The 21151-nt window shown below is 41.7% G+C and overlaps 1 protein-coding gene across 10 annotated transcripts in view; it reads right to left on the bottom strand.

The window, feature by feature from the left end:
• astn1 (astrotactin 1) overlaps positions 1-21151 on the bottom strand; it is a 356366-nt gene that overhangs the window by 126923 nt on the left and 208292 nt on the right. For all 10 annotated transcript variants that reach the window (XM_068600596.1, XM_068600673.1, XM_068600641.1 and 7 more), the window contains one exon: positions 16906-17094. In XM_068600596.1, coding sequence (XP_068456697.1) covers positions 16906-17094 — 189 coding nt within the window. The remainder of the gene's footprint in view (positions 1-16905; positions 17095-21151) is intronic.

The raw sequence follows: 21151 nt of genomic DNA on the forward strand, positions 1-21151 counted from the left end.
CGCCTCCACTTCAGAGAGGAGCGTGTTCCAGATAAGAGGTGGAGGTGAGGGGATGTCGGGCTTTGTCTCGCTGGGTAATTTACTCCAGTTAAACAAAAGCAAACTGAGTGCCTTCAGACTGAGAAATGCCAATTCCTTCACGTTATGATGGAAGTCGGAGCGCACCGGGAGCAAACAGCTGGTTTCTGCATGGCAGATTTAGGACGCAAGAATTTTTACATGGAGTTCAATATGAGGCAAATTGGAAGGGAAAAAAACACCTAAATCATGCAGCATTGCTTCCGTTAGATTGATACAGATTGATTCCCGTGTTCCTCTTTGTAGACTCACTGCAGCCAAATTGCTGTCACGTTTCCCCACATTGCATTGCAAGTAAGTTGCTCTACGTAATGCAAGCACCATCAATGCAAAGTTGTTAGTCAAACAAGGGCTGCAACAACCATTCAAATAGATTGTTTGCAGTATGCCAGCCAACGTGTAGCGCCTCCTGCAGCTCCTGTGACTAATGGCAGGAAAAGGCTCCGCCTCCTTTTGCCTCTGGGGTCGACGTTTGAAACTAGGCGGAGGCCATCGTGAAGAGAAGTGCTTTTTAAATATGTTTGAGCATCAAAAACAAACAAATCAGCCAGAAGGCGCAGATACAACAATAATCAATAGATTAAAATAGATGTGGCGGGGATCACATTGCTGTTGACTCAGCGATATTCTCTCTTTGAAAAAAAGTTATAAATTGTGTAGACAAAAGATCAGAGCTGCTGTTACTCTCATGTTCAACGCTTGATGATGGAAAAAGTAGAAACTGACAAATCTCTAAACAAATGCACGTTTGAGTGACATTGATCTGTAAGACTGAAGTTAAATGTAATCTTTTATTCACGGTCCTGAACATAGCTGTGGATTCTTGTGCATTGTATTCTTCTATGAGTAATACAGCTTCAGATATTTTGCAAGACTTGTATCGAGTTTGTATGAAACAACATTTTGGGTGCTTAAATGCTGCATTCCCACAGCAGTCCTTCCCCAGCATATGTGCTTCCCTCACAACTATAAACGCCCCGAGTTATCAAACACTAAGCTGACTATTCACTCCCTATGATATATTTAAGGCACCATCTTTGGGTGAAATAAACCTGAAAAGGCTGTTTTTGCTGAGCAAGGTAAAAAGGACTCAAAGCTGTCAGGCAGATAGCAGATTTCAAGGCAGCCTTCTTTTCCGCATCTGTGGACTTATGACATTTAACTGTCCATGTTTTTCCACAGAGCTGGAGGCGCCTGTGAATTACAACATCTGCATGACTGAAGCATTTCGTGAGGATCCAGGAGGCAACCTCCAGTTATGCACAGCCAAACCAATGCTGACGAGCCTGAAGCCTGCATTCTCTTTAATGGCCACCAGGGGGCGACTCCTTTGGTTGTATAAAAGAAGTCTATGAGATAATGACTCTACTTCTTTCTTGATTTATTCCCTCAGTAAATATGAACGTGGGCATTGCAGGTCTAGCACGGCCTCCATGGTTTAGTTAGTTTGTGTGACTTTGGAATATGAACAAACCTTTAAAACACCAAACCAGCAGGAATAAAGAAAAAACTACCAGCTTGATTTTCCTAAAACTTTGTGGAAGTTGATGTTAAACCATCATCACCGTCATGGATCATGGCTGTCTGGAGCTGCCATGGCCCTGCTGATGCCTATCCTCTCTACTTGCTTCTGCTGACATGGATTGTAGTTGTTTGGATCGTGGTCCATGCCTACGACTCATTATATGAATAATTTCTGTCATATTCATGTAATGTGCTGTAACTCTGTTACGTTATTAATTCTGGTCACATGACATCTATTGCTTCTGTCCATCCAGGGAGAGGGATTCTCCTCTGTTGCTCTCCTGAAGGTTTCTTTCATTTTTCCCATATGAAAGGGTTTTTACTATCTTTATTTGGGGGAGTTTTTCCTGATCCGATGTGAGCACAGGGATGTTATGTGTACAGACTGTAAAGCCCTCTGAGGCAAATTTTCTATTTGTGATTTTGGGCTAAAATAAACGGATTTGAATTAATTTTTCATTAATGCAAATGTCTCTGTAGTTTGGTGAAGTAGCCTGAAATCCTGTAACTGAATGACACTAAATATATTGCAGCTGTATTCTTGGTGCCTTATAAACCCACTTGCGGCACGTTATGTGCATGACAAATAAATAAAGGTAACAATCAACCAGCCAATCAAAAACTTAAGATGATAAGATAAGGCAGGTTTTTTGGAGCGAGAATGCATTCAAAAAGGCAGCTTTGTGTTTGTTCCCTTCGTCTATGCTTGTGATACGTACACTGTGATTTTTAGTTTATATTTCATTCACGGTGATGCCAACCAAGCAAGATGTGATTTTCTGTCGAGAAATACGCCTGAAAGTCAACTCATGAACACGTAGAAGCGTTGCATTAGCATGAATATACATAATGTCACCCCGGGGCACGACACACACGTGCAAAACATGATGATGAAAAATGTTTGTTTCCGAGGTAATTGAAGGCCCTGCCTCAGGAAGATCTCCTGTTACCATAGGAAAAAAAACATCTCTCTAAGAAATGATTCTTTTTTTGTTAGTATGTTTGGTTTAAAAAAAAATAAAACACAAGAAATAATTTGTGATTGAGTGTTTTCTGCAGCTCTGAGGAATCGTGTCATTGCACTGTGAGACTGTAACCGGCTCGTTGTGGAACATTAGAACGCATTGTATTCCAGGATGGCGCCTCCTGTCAGGTCTCCGTTATGGAAAGGAGCGGCCCTCTCTGCAGGTAGCTGCTGCGTCGTTCCCCGGGTCTCCTTCCAGATTACCCGCGGTAATGTGATTCCTGTAAATCCCCGCCGCGCGTAAACCAACACACTGTTGGCTCCCGTCGGTTCTGGTGAGGCCGGCTGTCGGCGGATGTGCTGACGGGGCACAAACGTCAACCAGATTTTGTGGCAGAGCGGCCGGACAATCTGTTTCTCATCGCCAATTTCTAACTTTTGCTGCTGGAGCGGTTCCACTTCGTTAGGCTCCACGAGCTGCTGAGAATTCTTTTTTTTCTTTCTGTCCTTCTGCTGCAGAATCTCTCTCTCTCTCTCTCTCTCTCTCTCTCTCTCTCTCTCTCTCTCTCTCTCTCTCTTTCACACACACACACACACACACTCTCACGACTGCCATGCTCACACAAGCACCAGCGCACAGTTGATGCACTGAATTTGTGCACGCATCAGCAAAAAAAGAGATCCACGTGTGGTAGCAGGGATGTTTGAGGGCAAACAATTTAAATTGAAAATGAAAAGAAGTTTCGGAGTTTGCAGACATGTCCGCTCCTCGTCTGTCTGTAATTGTTTGGCGAGAATCGAGATGGACAAGCACCAAGATCTTCTCACAGCTGCTCCTCCTCTTTTTGTCACATACCCATGCTTTACTCTTTTTTTGTTTTTGAATCTGCTCCTCTCACGTCCTCTGCTGTCATCTCCTCTTTCTGTTCTGATCCTCTTCATCTTCAAACTAATGGCTTTGGCCTATTTCTCCTCACCTTTTTTCCCCTCCCTCTGCCCTCCTAACTCTGAAGCGCAAGCTCTCAATTGTTTCCACAGATCAAAACACACCGGTGTTGTTAGCGTGTATAATTATTGAGAGCCTGGTGTAGCTTTCAGAAGAATTCAGATCGACAACTTCTCTCGTTCTCGTAATTTATTTCCTCAATCACAGGTAAAGTACTAAGTTCTGCAGTTGCAAAGGCCGGGAGTCGTCCAGTCAACGCAGGTTGACCGTCTAAAATAACACCCCGAACAGTTTGTCTCTTTAATACACGCTATTCTGTCATCAACATATCATGAGCAAAGTAACATTTAATTAGTTCATTTAATTGGTTCTAACCTGTCAAGAGGAGGAGAATCCTGTGTTCTCATCTCACAATAAAGTAAAACATAATTAACGTTCCATAAATTTGAAATTTCCTAATTTTACCTATAGTTTAATGACAAAACTCTAACTAAATACTAACCATTTCGGAGGTCATGGTGTCATTATGTCATGGTGTCAGTGCATCAGGGTGTCATTATGTCATGGTGTCAGTGCATCATGGTGTCATTATGTCATGGTGTCAGTGCATCATGGTGTCATTATGTCATGGTGTCAGTGTATCAGGGTGTCATTATGTCATGGTGTCAGTGTATCAGGGTGTCATTATGTCATAGTGTCAGTGCATCAGGGTGTCATTATGTCATAGTGTCAGTGCATCATGGTGTCATTATGTCATGGTGTCAGTGTATCAGGGTGTCATTATGTCATGGTGTCAGTGCATCATGGTGTCATTATGTCATGGTGTCAGTGTATCAGGCTGTCATTATGTCATGGTGTCAGTGCATCATGGTGTCATTATGTCATAGTGTCAGTGCATCAGGGTGTCATGATGTCATGGTGTCAGTGCATCAGGGTGTCATGATGTCATGGTGTCATGATGTCATGGTATCATGGTGTCATGGTGGTTCTCAGCTGTAGGTTCGCTTTTTGCTTAAGTACCCACCTCCTCTGCCTTTTTAAAACATTTTTTTATTATTTTTATTTCTAATCTCATGCGGCCAGACCTGCTCCTTGTTAGCTGTCGGAAGGTTTGGTTTGCCACATAAAAAACTTAAATGATAAAAAGGAAGATCTTCAAAAGTCCTGATGCAGCAATTTGAATGTTTGTGAGTCGGAGAACACTCGCTCCCAGCTAAAAAAAAAATAAATAAAAAAACTCACTAAGTCTCTGACCTTTTTATAACAAGCTGTTTATCCGACCGATTTACTGCTGACCTTCGTGGCAGCCGCCACCAAAGAACACTTTTTCCAACCCAGTTAAACAAAATCACTTGTATTGTAGCCTTTATCAAATATGTCTGTCATATCTATAACGCTAATAACCCCCTCCTCTCATCCTCCTCTCGCACGCTGAGCCTTTCACTCACACACAGTGGGACTCTTCTAAATATTGCAGATACTCTGAACTTATACTCAGTCGGCTAAACGGCTATTACTGTAGTAACGTGGCTGTGCGTGCACAGTCCACACAAGTATCAAGCTTTACAGAATCAATACGATGTCCGACAACAGTAAATCCAGAGATATCGGGGAAAATGGCCTTGAATGTAAAGTTATAACACGCATGTGCTTCCTTACTATGCGAATGCCATCATGACCTCATCCTGTCCGCAGTACTTAACATCCATGAGAAATATCATTGTGTGGAGGGATGGCGGCTGGAAAACTGGTTCAGCGCAGCAGTAAATAAAAACAAAATAAGATCCAGGGGTACTTTTAAAATACAAAGTTGTGTATTCGCTATGTTTGAAAAACGAGCGGAGTAGAACACATATTGGACTTTCCTCTGTGGTCAACTGTGGAAGTGGCCAGCTGGCTAACTAGCTAACTAGCTAACAGTGTCTCAATAAGACAGCTAGCTCCTTGATGCCACCATGCTGCCCTTCTTCACACTGTCACCTTTTCACCCCTTATGAGTAACCCTATATCGTTGGTTAAAAACGCCCTATGAAATTATTCACACAATACCGCATAGCGTCCTTCTTTTTGGTGTTATGGATCTGGTCACCATAACTTCTGGTTACATTTATCACAACTTTCCCCAAAAGGTAAAGTGGTTTATGAGAGCAGACAGGTGTAAATATTGAATACCTAATGTAGGTATGAAAAGAAAGAAAATATAAAAATGATGAATGAAAGTGTGAACTACTTTGTTGGCTGTGATTGGGTGTTCTCCAGTGCTGGTCACATACACAAGGCCATGTGTAATCGAGTCTAATAGCCTGATGGTCTCAATAACATTCTGCCACAGAGTTTCATCTTCATGTCATGTCATTTTGAATTTCATCAGTAATAAAAATGATGAAAATTCTATTAAAAGATTAATGATACTATTGCTGCTGCAGATGGGGTTTCTTGTTATATCATTCCATAGTTATTGAACTCATTCCAGAAATATCGTGTCTTTGTTATGAGGCAAAATTTCCGGCATTGAATAAGGGGATAATTACAGTGATGCTGAAAATAAAGTAAGCCAAGTATGTTTAGTATTTGGCACCCTGTCAGAATACACAAGGATAACAAAATGGTAATAGGAAACGGTGAGCAAGTTATTCTAATTTAACTTATTCAAATGTATTGAACTTTTTCCCAGAAGCTCAAACAATGACTACTTCCTTCACAGTCTGTGTCTTACTGGATATGTAAAACAAGTAATATCTGCTTTTTTTCCCCCTACAATATTTCCCTGCTTTACTACCGCAAAGAAAGCAGATGTTTTTTCTTCTTCTTCTTTTGGTTCCACATAGTTATGGGTCCATCATGTTGAGGTTATCCAACAATCTATGCAAAGGTTATCTATAACAATTGGGGATCTACTCTGATCAGGCTGAAATATGACAGCGTGGCAGAAACATTCAAGACCCCGAGCAGCCCTCAGGGGACCAGGAACGAGTGGTGAACGTGCAGGCGTAGCCTGAGGGTAAAGGCTAAATATGACATTTGGGCAGAAATCTTTTAATATTTTTTAAGCATTGTTTCTGGCTTGACATTCGAAGGGCATTCATCCAACAGGTTTGCGCACTAGAAGACAGTATCTAACCACGTATCCGTTTCATAATCAATCAGGGGACGAGGTGAAGATTAGGTTCCACAGCGCTGGGGCAAAGATGTTATCGTAGTGGGAGGCAAAGACGCCCTGCTGGGTGTGTCTTCTTCAATTCCATCTGGAACGTAACTGAAAGCAGTCCCGTCCCGCTGCGATGGAGTCTCTCTATGGCTTACAGTGAATGGGAACACTGATCATGTATTAGCACTATATAAAGGTTTAAGGAACGGGCTACAGCTTATACTGAATCAAGTCGTCTGAATGTTTGACAAAATGTTCACAAATGTCTTTGTTCATTTATGTTGAATGTCAACATTTATGAAACGTAAAATTTGTTGCATGAATACATTTCCTGTCAGTTTTGTATCGCGCATGCAGGGACAATGTTACATGGTAAACAATGGTTCAGTTTAGTCAACTAAACTGCTTTTGGGTCGAGGTTCAGGAGAAACATCAGTTTGTGTTTAAATAATATTGTAGTACATAGAAAAAAAGGGGCTGGAAGTTGTTTTTATGTTGTTAAATTAAGAATAGTCATAACAAACATAACATGACAAATATTAAAATCACAGCAAAGCCAACTTTCATGCCGACTGAAAAATGTTTATTGCCACTGGAAGTCGCCTGTAATTTGAAGCATATTAACACAGATAGTCCACTTTTCTGTTGAGCGTTTAACAATAACAGTGTTATTTGTCATGTGTATTCCATTCTGCATCTGTCTGCAGCATTGCTTGTTACTTTAAATTAGAATCCATTCGATTTTAGGACATCTACATTTGATTTTCCCAATACATTATTTGTAATATATTCTGTATTTATTTATTTAACTATTAATATTGAGCACCTTGTGCACAGAAACCTCCTTTGCAATCAATAGAGTATTATCGTACCTTCACATAAAATGGCCAAATCATCAGGCCGAGACCCTTTTTATGGTCATAAATCAAGACACATGTGGGAAAGTAAGCCAGCAGCAGAACAAAGTACCGAAAAATGATATATTTTCAATAAATGAATTGTATAAATTCTGTCTATACAAAGTTCATCCTAGCAACCACCACCATCTACTGATGGAAAGAACAAATATAATATGTATATATATATATATATATATATATATATATATATATATATATATATATATATATATATATATATTACGGAAGCGCATTGGATTCACTGGATAAAAGAAAAATAGACACCGTTTTCTCGTAATTACGACATCCGGATCTCGTAATTACGAGATCTTGACGTTTATTTACGACTGTGGCTTTGTTAGGTTTTGCCATGTGACTAACAACTAACAAGGAGACTGACGATTGTTGATGAAGCAGCAAAACATATGTTTTTCCAGGAAACCGAGGAAATGGACGAGCAAACGTTGCATGACAATGGTTTATGGGATTTTCTTTGAAAGCGAGGTGTTGCAGAGGAAAACATTGACCGAATGCAAACAGACGTCTTCTTAGACCGTCCCGTTGCATCAGCTGTACTCCTTGAGGATCGAGGATTTTTAACAGGTGCCGCACAGTTCTTTAAGTCATTACGCTGGAAAAGATCTCGTAATTACGAGATCAGGATGTTGTAATTACGAGAAAAGGGATCTATTTTTTTATCCGGTGAATGCAATGCACTTCCGTTTATATATATATATATATATATATATATATATATATATATATATATATATATATATATATATATATATATATATATATATATACACATTAGGGCTGGGCAAGACTAACAGCGAACAGCGTTAATTATTTGATCATGCGTTAACTGCATTTAAAAAAAAATAAATAAATAAAATTTGGGGGCTTTTACTTTGAAGGTGAATAATCTTGATCCACCCTTGCGCTTCCATAGCCTCACTGGACTATTTGCCGACTTAAGCCCGACGTAAAAGCACGTATTGTTCTGTAGTTTCTGTCCTCAATGAGCACCGCGCGAGCGAGTCGCCTCACAAAGCGTTCAGTCTACCGACAGCTCGCTCTGCAAGCTCAGCGGACCCGGATTGAACATTAATCGCGCAAAGCCGCCGCTGATACCTGTCTGCTGTCCTTCACATCTCCACCTCATTCAACCAGACGTCATCGCACTTGTTCAAGACAACACAGACTGGACTTTTCTCACTGAGGAAGAAAAACTGAACAGAAGACATGAAAAGCACTTATTGCTTTTGTATGAAGTGAATCAATTGCTGGTCTTTAAGATCTTTAAGGTAAGCAACAGACTGAACATGGACAAAAGAAGGAGTGATTTGTCCCTCGCAGGGACCCTTACTACTGAACAGTACCTGTTCAGAAAAAAAAGAAAAAATATTTATAAACTATATATGTATGTATGTTAACTTGTTGTTGCTCTAAAGTGCTGTTATATTCTTCTGATAACATTACTTTCAAATAAAAGCGTGTAATATCCTAGGTTTTACTTCATTATTGAATTTGGCTCATAATGCGATTAATCGCAGAAAAATCATACGATTCATCAGTTAATTGTGTGTGTGTGTGTGTGTTTTTCGTGCGGGCGTATACGAGTCACGGAGGTCAGGGCAAGTTGCAAATAACATCTCTCCCTCTCTTCCTCACAGCTCTCCTCCTCCACTCTCTCGCCCAGTGAAAAGGAGAGGAAAGGAGACTTTCTCCGCTGCTTCTTGGTTAAATGACAGACTCTAATAGATTAAATAAGGCGCCTATTTTTACCTAGCTGCCGGGCAGGGTTCACACCCACACACCTACACACACACCAGCACGAAACACCGCGCTGAAGGCTGGTAAGGAGCTGACACCAGACTCTGTGGGGGGGCGGAGGGGAATTGAAAGGGGGGGGCTGGCTTAGAGAGTTGGAGGCGAGAAACAAGAAGGAGGAACAGAGATGTAAGGAGAAAGAGAAAGGAAGATGCAGGATACAAAGGGAGGAGATTTGCTGTACCTTTTTGCTCCTGTCTGAAATTTCCATCCTTGTTTGGTATTTTCAATTTGATCTGGCATTTAACGCTATAACAAGCTCCATAATGTCACCTTTAGGTGCTATTGAAGCATATTCACATTTTAATTGCCATTGGGAGTGTTTTGACAGAACTCCAAAGCATCAAAATTATTTTGAAGCTGTATTCACGCAAACTGGTCCTCCCGGTATTTCTTACTTTTTTCTTTCCCCTTCACGTGACAGTTCACCAAGTGAGACGAGAGATGAGGCTAGATGAGGATAATCCTGTTAACGTCCGCCCTGCGCGTGTTGAAGGCATTTCCAGACACCTCAACTGCTGTAGAAGTTTGGATACAGTTCTTAAAACACTTTTGAGTGGCCCACACAGTATTTTAAATGTGAGTATAGCAATATGTCATTTTAAGAGCTTGTTTGGAGGCAGTGCTTAGAGTACATATTGGAAAATAAACAACTTTAAATGCTATGGGATCGAAAACCTAGAGTCAAACGGATGCAAAAGGTACCACACATGCAGAATACAGAGTTGCTTGGTGATGTGATGGAGCCTCTAATACAGCGTCAGTGAAACATTGTGATCTATTGACTGTGAAGGCCATTGTAGCGATTACATCATTTCCATAGGTGTGGAACCCTTCAGTGAGCCTTCATAACTGCTATATTTCTTCACTGATTGAATCATGTTCTTCCTTGACTTTCTTACCAAGTCAGTGTTTTCCATCCTCCTCTTTTGTTAATGTAGTAATCCAACTTGGACTGATATAAAAATGGAATTCAAGAATCATAAAGCTGAAGAGAGCACTGAATGGACATCGGGATGTAGCGATCCATGACTTGATTCTAAAACAACCTCAATACTATCTCTTCGAGGGGACATATGAAGAAAACGACATGTCAGTATGATACATACAAGTATCTGGAGTTCCTACCAATAAACACGACACGTGCAGGCTCATCTGAATAGACTGCGCGCCCCCCATCAAAGTCTATAACAATGTAGCCCCGCCCTTAAGCATCCTCTGCTTGTCTCTAAATGTTTGACCATCATTTACGAGATGAACATCATGCTGTATTGAAGAGAGATTGAGACATAAACTCATGTTTACTGAGGGAATAAATGTGGGAATAAATTAAGAGAGAAGTCATTTTCTCATAGACTTCTATTCAACCAGACTTTTTGCAACCAGATACGTCGCCCCCTGATGGCCATTAGAGAGAATACAAGGTTTTAACAGAGGTATTACATCGTGGCTAAAAGAAAAACAAGGTTATAATACCCCTGTAAATGATAATAGACTTGTATTTAGTGGATGCATTTTCTTCCTTTTTCTTTTTTTTTTAAGCCTTTTGTTGACAGGTGTTGCTGTGACGTCCATATGAAGTAATATAGTGATGATGATAATAATAATAAACAATAATAATAGGCTTCGACTTGGGAGAGGTTCAAAGTGCTTTTCAACAATGTGAAGACACAAAAGAATGAATAGAAACAAACAAAATAAAACATGCAAATACTGCACGGCAAACCAATCAATTAAACTATGGGAAAGCATGAGAAAACTAAAACATGTAAAAGATAAAAACAAAAGAAGAGAGAGAGTTATGAAGAGGCAAAGCTGAATAAAGACGTCTTCAAATATTCTTCAAAACTGTTCCTGAAGCTCGCAGCTCTTACCGCTTTGGGTAGGTTAAGAAAGGCCGAGCTGATGATGGACTTATTAGTGTGATGGTTTGTATTAAAAACACAAATATATAGCAGCAGAGGATGAAAGAGGCTGTCAAGGATTATAAAAACACATAGAATAAGTAACGGTGGCCCGTCCCAGCCCTTTGAGAGCCTCGCTAACAAGTAAAACTTTAAAATCAAAATAACTATTATAAAACATGTAATGTACATGTTAAAGTGAAAGAAGAATAATTTAAACTCCAGCTAAAGCAGTGGTTCTCAAACTGTGGGGCGCGACCCTCTAGTGGGGCGGAGGTATTACAGGTGGGGCGCAGGGGGAGATGCAGATTCTTTAAAAAGAATCCTTTTTCAATCTCACAGTGGAGGAATTAATCTCTGCATTTATCCATCATCGTAATTAAGGAGCTTTGTGCTGCTGTGAAGCTCTGGGGCTTCAGTGTCTTGCTCAAGGACACTTCAACATGAAACTTTGAGGAGAAAACGGGGACCCAACCGGCTTCCTTAGTAATCTTTTTTTGTTTGCCAAATATGAGGTTTTTTTGCACATGCACAATAATATATGCAAAGCCATTGCATATATTATTTTTGTCAACATTTTTGTCAGATGGAGCAATCTGGTTTACTTAAAAGGGATTTAAATTGTCTTACATCTATTAATTAAAAAACACGGATGGAGGAGTCTCAAAAAGTTGGACCATTTTGTTCCAATGTCGTTGCGGCGGTGGGGCCTGAACATTTTGCTTCCTCCAAAGTGGAGCATGACAGAACAAAATTGAGAACCACTGAGCTAATGTAAAGAATCCGACCACATTTCATATTTTCCACATGGCAACTTAAGCTGCAGCTAACAGCTTATTATCAATAATATTATTAATATTATTATTATTATTATTAAAAGCTTTCCAAGCCGACGCGTTTCCTTGATGTAACAAACCGCCACGACACCAACAGAGCCGTCCGGTCCCTGTCGTGGGGATAGAGGTCATTTGTGTGACAATAGTGAACTTATATGCCAGAAAGCGCTATTAATCACCCAGACAAGCACGCACATGCTCACAAGATGACCGCGGTTAATGAGCTATGGACCCCCGTCTCTACAAACATGACGTATCCAGCTATGATAGTCAGGCATTGTGTGTGTGCGTGTGTGTGTGTGTGTGTGTGTGTGTGTGTGTGTGTGTGTGTGTGTGCGTGCTGCTTTAAAGTTCCTGGGTCATTAAACAAGTGGTGGAAGTCTTCAATTAACTTCACAGACCGTGGCGTCGCGATGTGCTTCTTTTCACCGACTGAGCTCCAGTCTGCTGAGCTATAACTCAAAGTCAATGCACCATCGCCACAGTTTCTGGGATTTTTTTTATTGATTTTTATTTTTATTGATTTTTTATAAAAGTGGAAATGTCCTCTGAAGGTATCAGTGTATTGCTTTATTCAAGAGAAATCGAGCTTCTATGTCACCGGAGTCCATTGTTGCTCCGTCCAATGCGAACACATACAGTATCCATCTTCTCCTGTTTTCTAGTTGATATGTAATTATAAACAATATACATAAATGAGCCTTGAAAACTGCAGAGAAGCAGCTGCGCCGCAGGCTGCTAAGATGCAGAAAATGATTCCGCTGAATATGGAGGGAGTCGGGCACATCTTGTATTTAGAGCAAAGGGCGAGGACATGGATCATCAAACTCTCCTGTGAGCTCATTACTCCTTCCAAAAGGCCAGGACCATTCCAAGAAGCCGGGGAGGGATTAAGAAAGATGACTCTGATTTTACTTTTTTTTTGTCTGCCAGTGGAGTCCATTCCCTTTCCTGGAAGCGGATGGACCTGCGCCAGGTTGGAGCGGTTACCCGCTGAGATTGAATCATTTCAGATCCTCGCAGTGCCGACCGTAATCACCACGCTCGCTGTTTGTCAGGAAAATAAGAGTCTGGATGGATTTGGCACCGGTTCAGACAATCTGATTTCTTTCTCATTCCCGTGCGGGCCCAACCAGAGCTTTTTAGTGTTGCCCCAACATGGGGACTGACAACAGTTGCAATGGACGCCGAGGACGAAGCTGTTGCATTAGAGGCCTCTTTCAAGGAAAAAAGTGGAAGAAATAGCTGTGAATAAATGATACTTTAGATGACAATTGTTGTGATTGTGAACAGGAGCAGTGTTTTGTTACATGTTGTAAATCCAAACATTGCAAATAGAGTATGCAGTCTATGCAGTGCATTTGCATGGGATTTGGGCAATGCTTTATTTAAAGAGGACATATACTCAGTACCACTTGTTCTCGAGGAAACCCAAAATACATGTTTAGTGTTTTATGAACTAGGCAGCCCACAAAACAAAGTGGGTTAAAAGATTGTCTTATTTCAGTTTGTGTGTTGCGTATGTGCATAAGCACTGAAAGAGTTTCCCATAATATGTCAGGTTTAAGTTTACTGAGTTGTCTTAATGAGCAGTTGTTGAATTTCTGAGGAAAGTGCAAATCCACTAAAATCCAAGTTTATAATGAATGTTCATCCATTAATAATGATTGGAAACCTGGTTTTCTGAATATCTGTATTCTGTATATCCTTTTCAGCTGACTATGCTTTGCCTTAAAGGAGGTTATGTTGGCAATAGATATACCGACTGAACACTATTTACATTTTCTCCAATAAAAGGAATAAAATGACAAATTCCTTCACAAAATGACGGCGACATATCAGTTTCTTTCCAGCAAATCACGTGAAACTACAGAATATTATGTGTCACTGGACATTTATTGAAATTTTACTCCATGCTCAAATCTGCTTTGAAGGTCCCTGTAGGAGCCAAATGCGATCAAACGTTGTTGCTAAACTTTTATACTGACTGGCGCTGTTCTGTGTTCCTTGGATTGGCTACATGAACAATCAGAGCATGATTGACAGGTGTCGGACCCCAGAAAGGACAAAGGGTTTTGACCGCTTGCACAGTACTGTTGTGCTTGGAGCAGCATAGGGTGAAATTGGGCATCTAGGGACCCATATTAATGTTCTTCCACGGGAGAAGAGAATAAACTCATTTTATACAATACAACATGTCCGTGGATCATTGAACCGAAGCAAAAGAAGGCAATGTGATTGAGGCGAAGCAAGAGCGTGTCGACCAGATCAATCCAGAGGGGAAAGCGCCTCAGTCTTCCAGGTATTGGACAGAGCTCCTTTAACAGTCCCAATAACACTAATTATCGGTTGACAGGTATTCATTGTGTCAGCATTGAAAAAAGGAAGTTGTCCCTTGCAACGCCAGTACTTGAAGCAAATTGAATGATCCTATCAGGACAGCCTTATTGATGACACACTGTCACTCCAAATTAGAAATGCACAAAGACTCCTTTCTAATAGTCACAAAAATATATGAACTTGCATAAGTAAACTTCTCAAAACCTTTATCTTGGTGACTGCAGTGAAGTCGTTTAAAAGCGACATCAATCCATGCAAAAAAAAAAAGAAAAAAAGATTTTCCTTGATCTAGCATGAATAGTGGAAAAATAACTCCAAGTGACAGTTTACAGAAAAGAAGCTGAAAACCGAGGAGCGTGGCATATTTTTTTTCTTCCTCCTTTCTGATTGTGTTGAATCATTTAACAGCGTCTGCACAACCGCTGTGTCAGAGGCGGCTGGAAATGAAGAGTAATGCACTTTTCACAAGGTGGGGGGAGACTTGGTCTTCTAATGCCATCTGTCAGCGCAGATGTAACTGGGAGTGAGCGGTGCGGCGCAGCAGGGGTGTCCTTGGACGAGGTAAGGAAAAGGAAAGAGAAAAGTGGCCGAGGCAAACAAAGAAAAGCGGTCGTGGACAGTTAGCCGCCGCTGAGGGGAAACGGCCTCCGCTGGGCAAACAAGCACAGGTAATAACAAGTAGGCACTTTCCATTGGAAGACATCGCCGCCTTCCCATGGTTCACTTTAAGTGGAAGTGCCTCTGGAGAGTGCAATGGTAATGCAAACTTTTTGCTCTGAGAACGGGTCACTGAAGTGTCGTCTGGCTGCAAGTGTGATTGCCAGTTTGCTTTCATTCAGTGGAGGGACAGAAATATAGAGCCATTGTTGCCACTAAGAGCATGTGTGTGGAAGTATAACTCAGGATAAATGCAAGTTTCAACCTTCTTTAAACTAATCCTCTGGTTTTTGGTTGGAATTATAACTAACAGTGCCAATACAAGTTTGGCGTAGTTACCAATATTTTTTCACAACATCTTACTGTGAGAATGAATACATACGTAGTTCAGCAATATCTTTTTTATTCAAAGTTCACAAATGTGAACTGTTATATAAACAGAAGCAGCTCTGCATGAATTTGGACCTTATCAGCAGCTCACAGAAGTTGTTTTTTAAGAATGGGCCCCAGGCGCTGCACATTTCAGCCCGTTGTGCCTCAGTCTCAAGGGCCATCACTTTGACCGTGCAGGGATTTTACAATCCGCACAGCCACATCAAACCCAAATCATGCTCACAGGAGGAAGTCAGGTGCCAAAGTGTAAAGAGTGATGAAGTTTGTGCAGGGAAGAGGTCGGGGCCGATGGTTCTGATGGTGAAGAAGACTTTCGCTCACGAGATCGGCGTTGGGCTCCCCAGTGAAACTGAATGTTTACGTTCCATATTGTAACATTACGTGGCATAGTAAAGTACCACATTTCCTTAAACCTTGACGAGTTGTGAGTGGCAATGTGTTGGCAAAGTGAGTTCATTTCAGTTTGCTTTTACAGTACAAGTTCTTCCTCATTAATCGTTATCTGTAAACGTCCAGGCAAGATAACCTATTGTGAATAAGTCCGCACAACCAAATCAGGCTTTAAATTAAACTTTGTTCTGACGTACCGTGACGTGTGAATGCTGTTGGCTCGGTCGTTGACATCATCTGAAAAAAGTTCTGAATCTTACCAAACATTCAACTCCAGGTTTCAGTGATTTCTGGAGACTTTTCAGTCAACAATAAAAAATGATTGAGGTTAAATACCCAGGAATAGAATGGAGAAGTGCCCCTCTGTGTTTGTTTGCATGCTTTATGGCGCCCACACAACAACCCAAGCCTCATTTGTCTGTGCATGTGTCTGTTTCCTGTCTGTTTCCTGTCTGTTTTTACTCATGCCCAAAATATAATTGCCTTCGTGGATTAATAAAAATGTTATTAAATTGAATAAAAGACCGACCAAACAAAACAATCCTTGAGGGGTACTTCCACAAAGAGTGCAACTGGGAAACAACAACAACAACAACTACAACAACAACTAATGGTTGAAACAAGAGCCCAAGAGCATTTCGCCAACACGGCCACCCAGAGAGCCCATTACTTTCCTCTGCAACGCGAGTACCACCAAAAGGACAGGGAACAAAAGAAGCGCTTTCCTAAAAGTGGTCCCGTGCGAGGTTTAAGTATTTCACCTGGAAAGTGTTCACTCTGCAGCCGAAAGTATGATCAAGAGTCCTGCCAATCGCAAATGTGTAACATAACAATCCAGTCCACACCAGCACACACTCAGCATCCCCAGACCCGATCTGTTTTTGTGGATGTGACAATTTGTGGCCATCACAAACACACCTCCGATGCAAGGTAATTACTGTGCGTCATTTTTATTTGTAGGTACCATTCACTGTGTGTGTGTGTGTGTCCTACCTTTGCTGATGTCCTGGTACTCCAGCCACAGCTGTCTCTGGACCTGTTTGTTGGGGTACCAGATGGTACAGGACTCCTGGAAGCCGTACATGGCCTCCTGCACGTAGTGGTTCCCGAACTCTCGCAGGATGGAGACAAAGTCGCTCCGCTGCGTCGCCCCGTCCAGAGAATGGATGGCCGAGCTGAAGGCTGGGTAGATGGAAAGAAGATTTTCTAGATATAATATATATATATATATATATATATATATATATATATATATATATATATATATATATATATATATATATAAATGGTAATAATAATAATAATAACAACACAACTTGGAATGTGAAACAAATGAAAGAAAAGCTGAGTTAGGAGTCAGGGGGAAAATACAGGAATGTGTTCTTATGGTTTTTTGATCTGTCCTTTCTGCCACGGCACGGCCGTGACTCATGTCCTTTTTTTGTCTGTTTCTTGTGATGTCCCCAGTTTGTCCCCTACTCCCAGATCTTTAAATTAATCAAAAAGCTGGGGCTCAGTGTGTCTCCTGCCTCTCTGTCTTAGAATCATTTCTGAGGCTTGCCCACGCACCTAAATCCACACGGTTCCCCCGCTCCTTTAAAAAATGATGTATTGACCGAATGGGACCGGCAAGGCGAGGCCTCGGTAATTGTGTTGCATTTTTTACATGACGCTTTCGTAACAAAACTGTTCTGCACATGTGTACTTTGTACATGTGTACTTTATATGTGCGGGTGTGTGTGTATGCTGTGGGCGTGGCTTCTGTCAACTGGTAATCATCTCCACACCTGCACCTCATCGTCAGCACCTGCCTGCAATCACATCATCAACTCCTCTCTGTTTATACACCCTGGCTTCCCGCTCTCCAGTCGGCAGATTATTGCACACTTTGCAGTGGTACTTCAACCCTCGGCCGCTCCACAGAGCAGTTTGACATACTTTGTATTGTGTTTTTCCTACTAACCCCTGTTTCCTGTGGCCAGGATTCCTGTACCTGCACTCCAGCTCAGCCGCCGCCGCTCCACCTCACCACTCACGCCAGCTCACCACGCACGCCCCCTCACAGCTCTGCCTGCACTCTGCCCTACGATCTCATCTGTTAAATTCTGTTAATAAACCCTTTTCTCTTCACCCCACCTTGCCTCCCCGTGTCTGCACTTGGATCCAGCGAACCGAACCCTCACATTTCCACTGCACATATCCCACAAAATGCATACTCCCACCTCCAGTTCCTTTTGACAATTTAGAGGCCTACGTCTATTATTTAAGGCTACTTGGAGTTCAATTGGAGATGAAATGCTAATTAAGTTTTTGAAAATAAATAGCATACAAACCTCAGATGAGGGGACAATTATTTTATGGTAAGTGGGATGAGGTAGTAGGAATCATTTTTAATGTTAATGTGATTGAGATGTATTGTCCTGATTGTTCCAACTATCCACATCAAATATATTAGCATCCGCAACACTGTTTCATTTGTGTGAAAATATTCTATACATAGTTGTTATGATCAGCAGCAGCTATTAGCAGTCGAGTAGACCTCATGAAAGCATCATTGTATTCAGGTGATTCAGTGGCGCTTTCAACCACCACGCTCACACTGATGATGCTAAAACGCGAATGCTGAGCAGGTATGATTAGCATGTTCACCATCTTGGTTCGGCGTGTTAGCATGCTAATATTAGCTAATTGGCGTTAAACACAGTAGAGCTGCCACTGATGGGAATGCCATTAGTTCTGCAGGTCTTTGGTTGTAGTTTAGCAGCCATAGCCTGACAGCTTGAAGGGGGCATACAATGCTCATGTACAAGTTCATGCTTGTGTTTTAAGTTCCTATGAGAACATGTGTACATTTTTTACCCCAGCCAACTTAATCGTGAAAATTGTGAATGGTTTGCATTCAACTAAATACTGAATATACCCTCAAGCCCAAGGTCTATTTGAATAATTTAAAAAGCTATAATATACAGAAAACCCTTCTATATTTGTTAGTGGTATATTCATTTTCTGTCTCTTCAGGCCCGTCTCTTCGGCATCATGGTTAAGCCATCATCCCTGATGGACAGCACCTCCCACCCCATGCCGGACCCTCTGACAGCTCTGTGAGGCTCCTTTAGTGACCGGCTGCTTTAACTCCGGTGTGTGAAGGAGAGATACCGCCAGTCCTTCCTTCCTGCCACTGTCAGGCCGCACAACCAACATGGCTCCTCGTAGAACGCACACACCAGAAACGGACAATTCCTCATTCCTGTATTCATCCGTGTGGGATATAAATACAATGTATAAGATGCACAATATTAATAATCTGTTCAATTTACATATATATATATATGTGTGTGTGTGTGTGTGTTTTTCTACCAATGTTTCTTGTTTGTTCGCTTGCTCTGTCCTCTATGGTGCTGTAACCCTCGGTGTGAGACAAAAATTAGATAATAAATAATATAATTATCTTATCTTATGGTTGCGCTGGAAGAAACATGAGAGGATCACTAAAGTCATTAGGATACATTATCTGGGAGGCATTAACGTCTATCTGGTAAATGGATACAACTTTGACTTTCTAGTGGCACTACCAGGAAAAAAAGTAATGGGACCCCCCGCCCGCCCCCCCTCCACCCTTAGAGAAATCATCATCTTGGGACCATGCACGTCTGTACGAGCCTGTACCCAAAGCGTTGGACTGACTGACATGCAGTCCGCTGGGAGAGGGTTGTGTTCTGAGAGACCAGAGCGATTACAAGTTTTGTATTAAATGGTTTAAAGTTTTTTAAGCTTCATTACTGTTTGCCTTTCAATGCTTGGGTGTCACCTTGTAATAATTAGAGTGACTAATAGAATAATCAAAGTCTGCCTGATGATGACATGCCGTCAATGTGATGTCTTTCGGCAGCAAACAATGTTGGTTTTTTTTCCAGAGCACAGATGTCCACTTGAGTGTTAAAGACCCCATTATCATTTTGGAGCCAGGTTTGTCTCCCGTTATTAATTGCATACTGAAGGCTTTTTTTTTTTTTTTACAGCCGGTGGAATGGAAGTCTCGGTCGGGTACTTAAACGGGTTTAGTGGACATCCGAGCCGGCTGCTTACTATTCATAAAGCCTTTCAACCGAGTATGATCCTCAGTGACCACATATGGACACGAACTAGCATGAAATAAAAAATCTCATTATACTCATACACGGTGAAATCCTCTTGATTTTAATTTTTGATTTTAAGAGTTGTGTGCGTGCGTGCGTGCGTGTGTGTGTGTGTGTTGTAGCCAAGGCTGCTTCTAGTACCTGACGAAGGCTTAGAATCAGATCACCTGATCACTGATGAATAATGCAGGACACCAACAAGTACAGGACCCACAACGCTAAACTTTCAGCTCAAACTGAACGCAAGAAATTCCTCTCTGCACTTCGGGCCTCTCTTCTACGGCTCTTATCAGCAGCTCTTCATGGGCCAGAGTTGTCCTTGCTGTGGTGAGAATGGAGCTGTGGGCTGCGTGGGGCCTTGATCACAGCTAATTTTAATGTTTAATGCTAAAATGTAGCTGCAAAGCAGAGAAAAGTCTCAAAGTCAGTAAACTGACACACTAATGGCTCTTCTGACTGCACATGACAACGCCGTCCGCCGTCGCACTGCCGGGGGACGTCAGGGGCGACTCAAAAGGTTGGAAATGAGTGTTCCCCTCTTTAGTGAGACCGGGATAAGTGGCAGCAGAAGCCTCAGGGTTCACGAGTCTTTTTATAGCTAATGTAGACAGCAAGGCCCTCAAGGCCGCCTGTGTCCTCGGAGAGGCCGGAGCTGAACCCACAGCCACAATGGTGGGATAAAAGGACGCCTGCAAACCGGTGCATGAAAGGCAACAGCGGCATAATTGAAAACAAGGCGAGAACACTTAACGTTTTGGAGCGGACTCAATGGCCTCGGCGGCGGATCCCAGAACGTGAAGGAAAAATATCCCCCCCGTGACAAAAGGACCAATGTGCTCACTGGGGTTCCATCTGAGTAAATACATCGGGAGAGTGCAACAGTGATTTGTCATTATCATTTCCGGGAGGAGCAGTATTAATACCTTGCCCGTTTTTACTCCTCTGGAATTAAATCAGGGGACACGGGAGTGAGAGACAAGAGAGCGCGGTGAGGATGAGCGATGGCGGCTTCGCTATCAGGCGTTGGAAATCAGTCGCCTCAAACCCCCTGCTGTTGAAATATGAAGAGCTAAAGTGGGAAATGGGAGTGAAACCAAAAAAGA

This window comes from Clinocottus analis, unplaced genomic scaffold (genome assembly GCF_023055335.1).
Source record: "Clinocottus analis isolate CAN_PGR_092001 unplaced genomic scaffold, fCliAna1.0.p SCAF_11, whole genome shotgun sequence".
NCBI lineage: Eukaryota > Metazoa > Chordata > Actinopteri > Perciformes > Cottidae > Clinocottus > Clinocottus analis.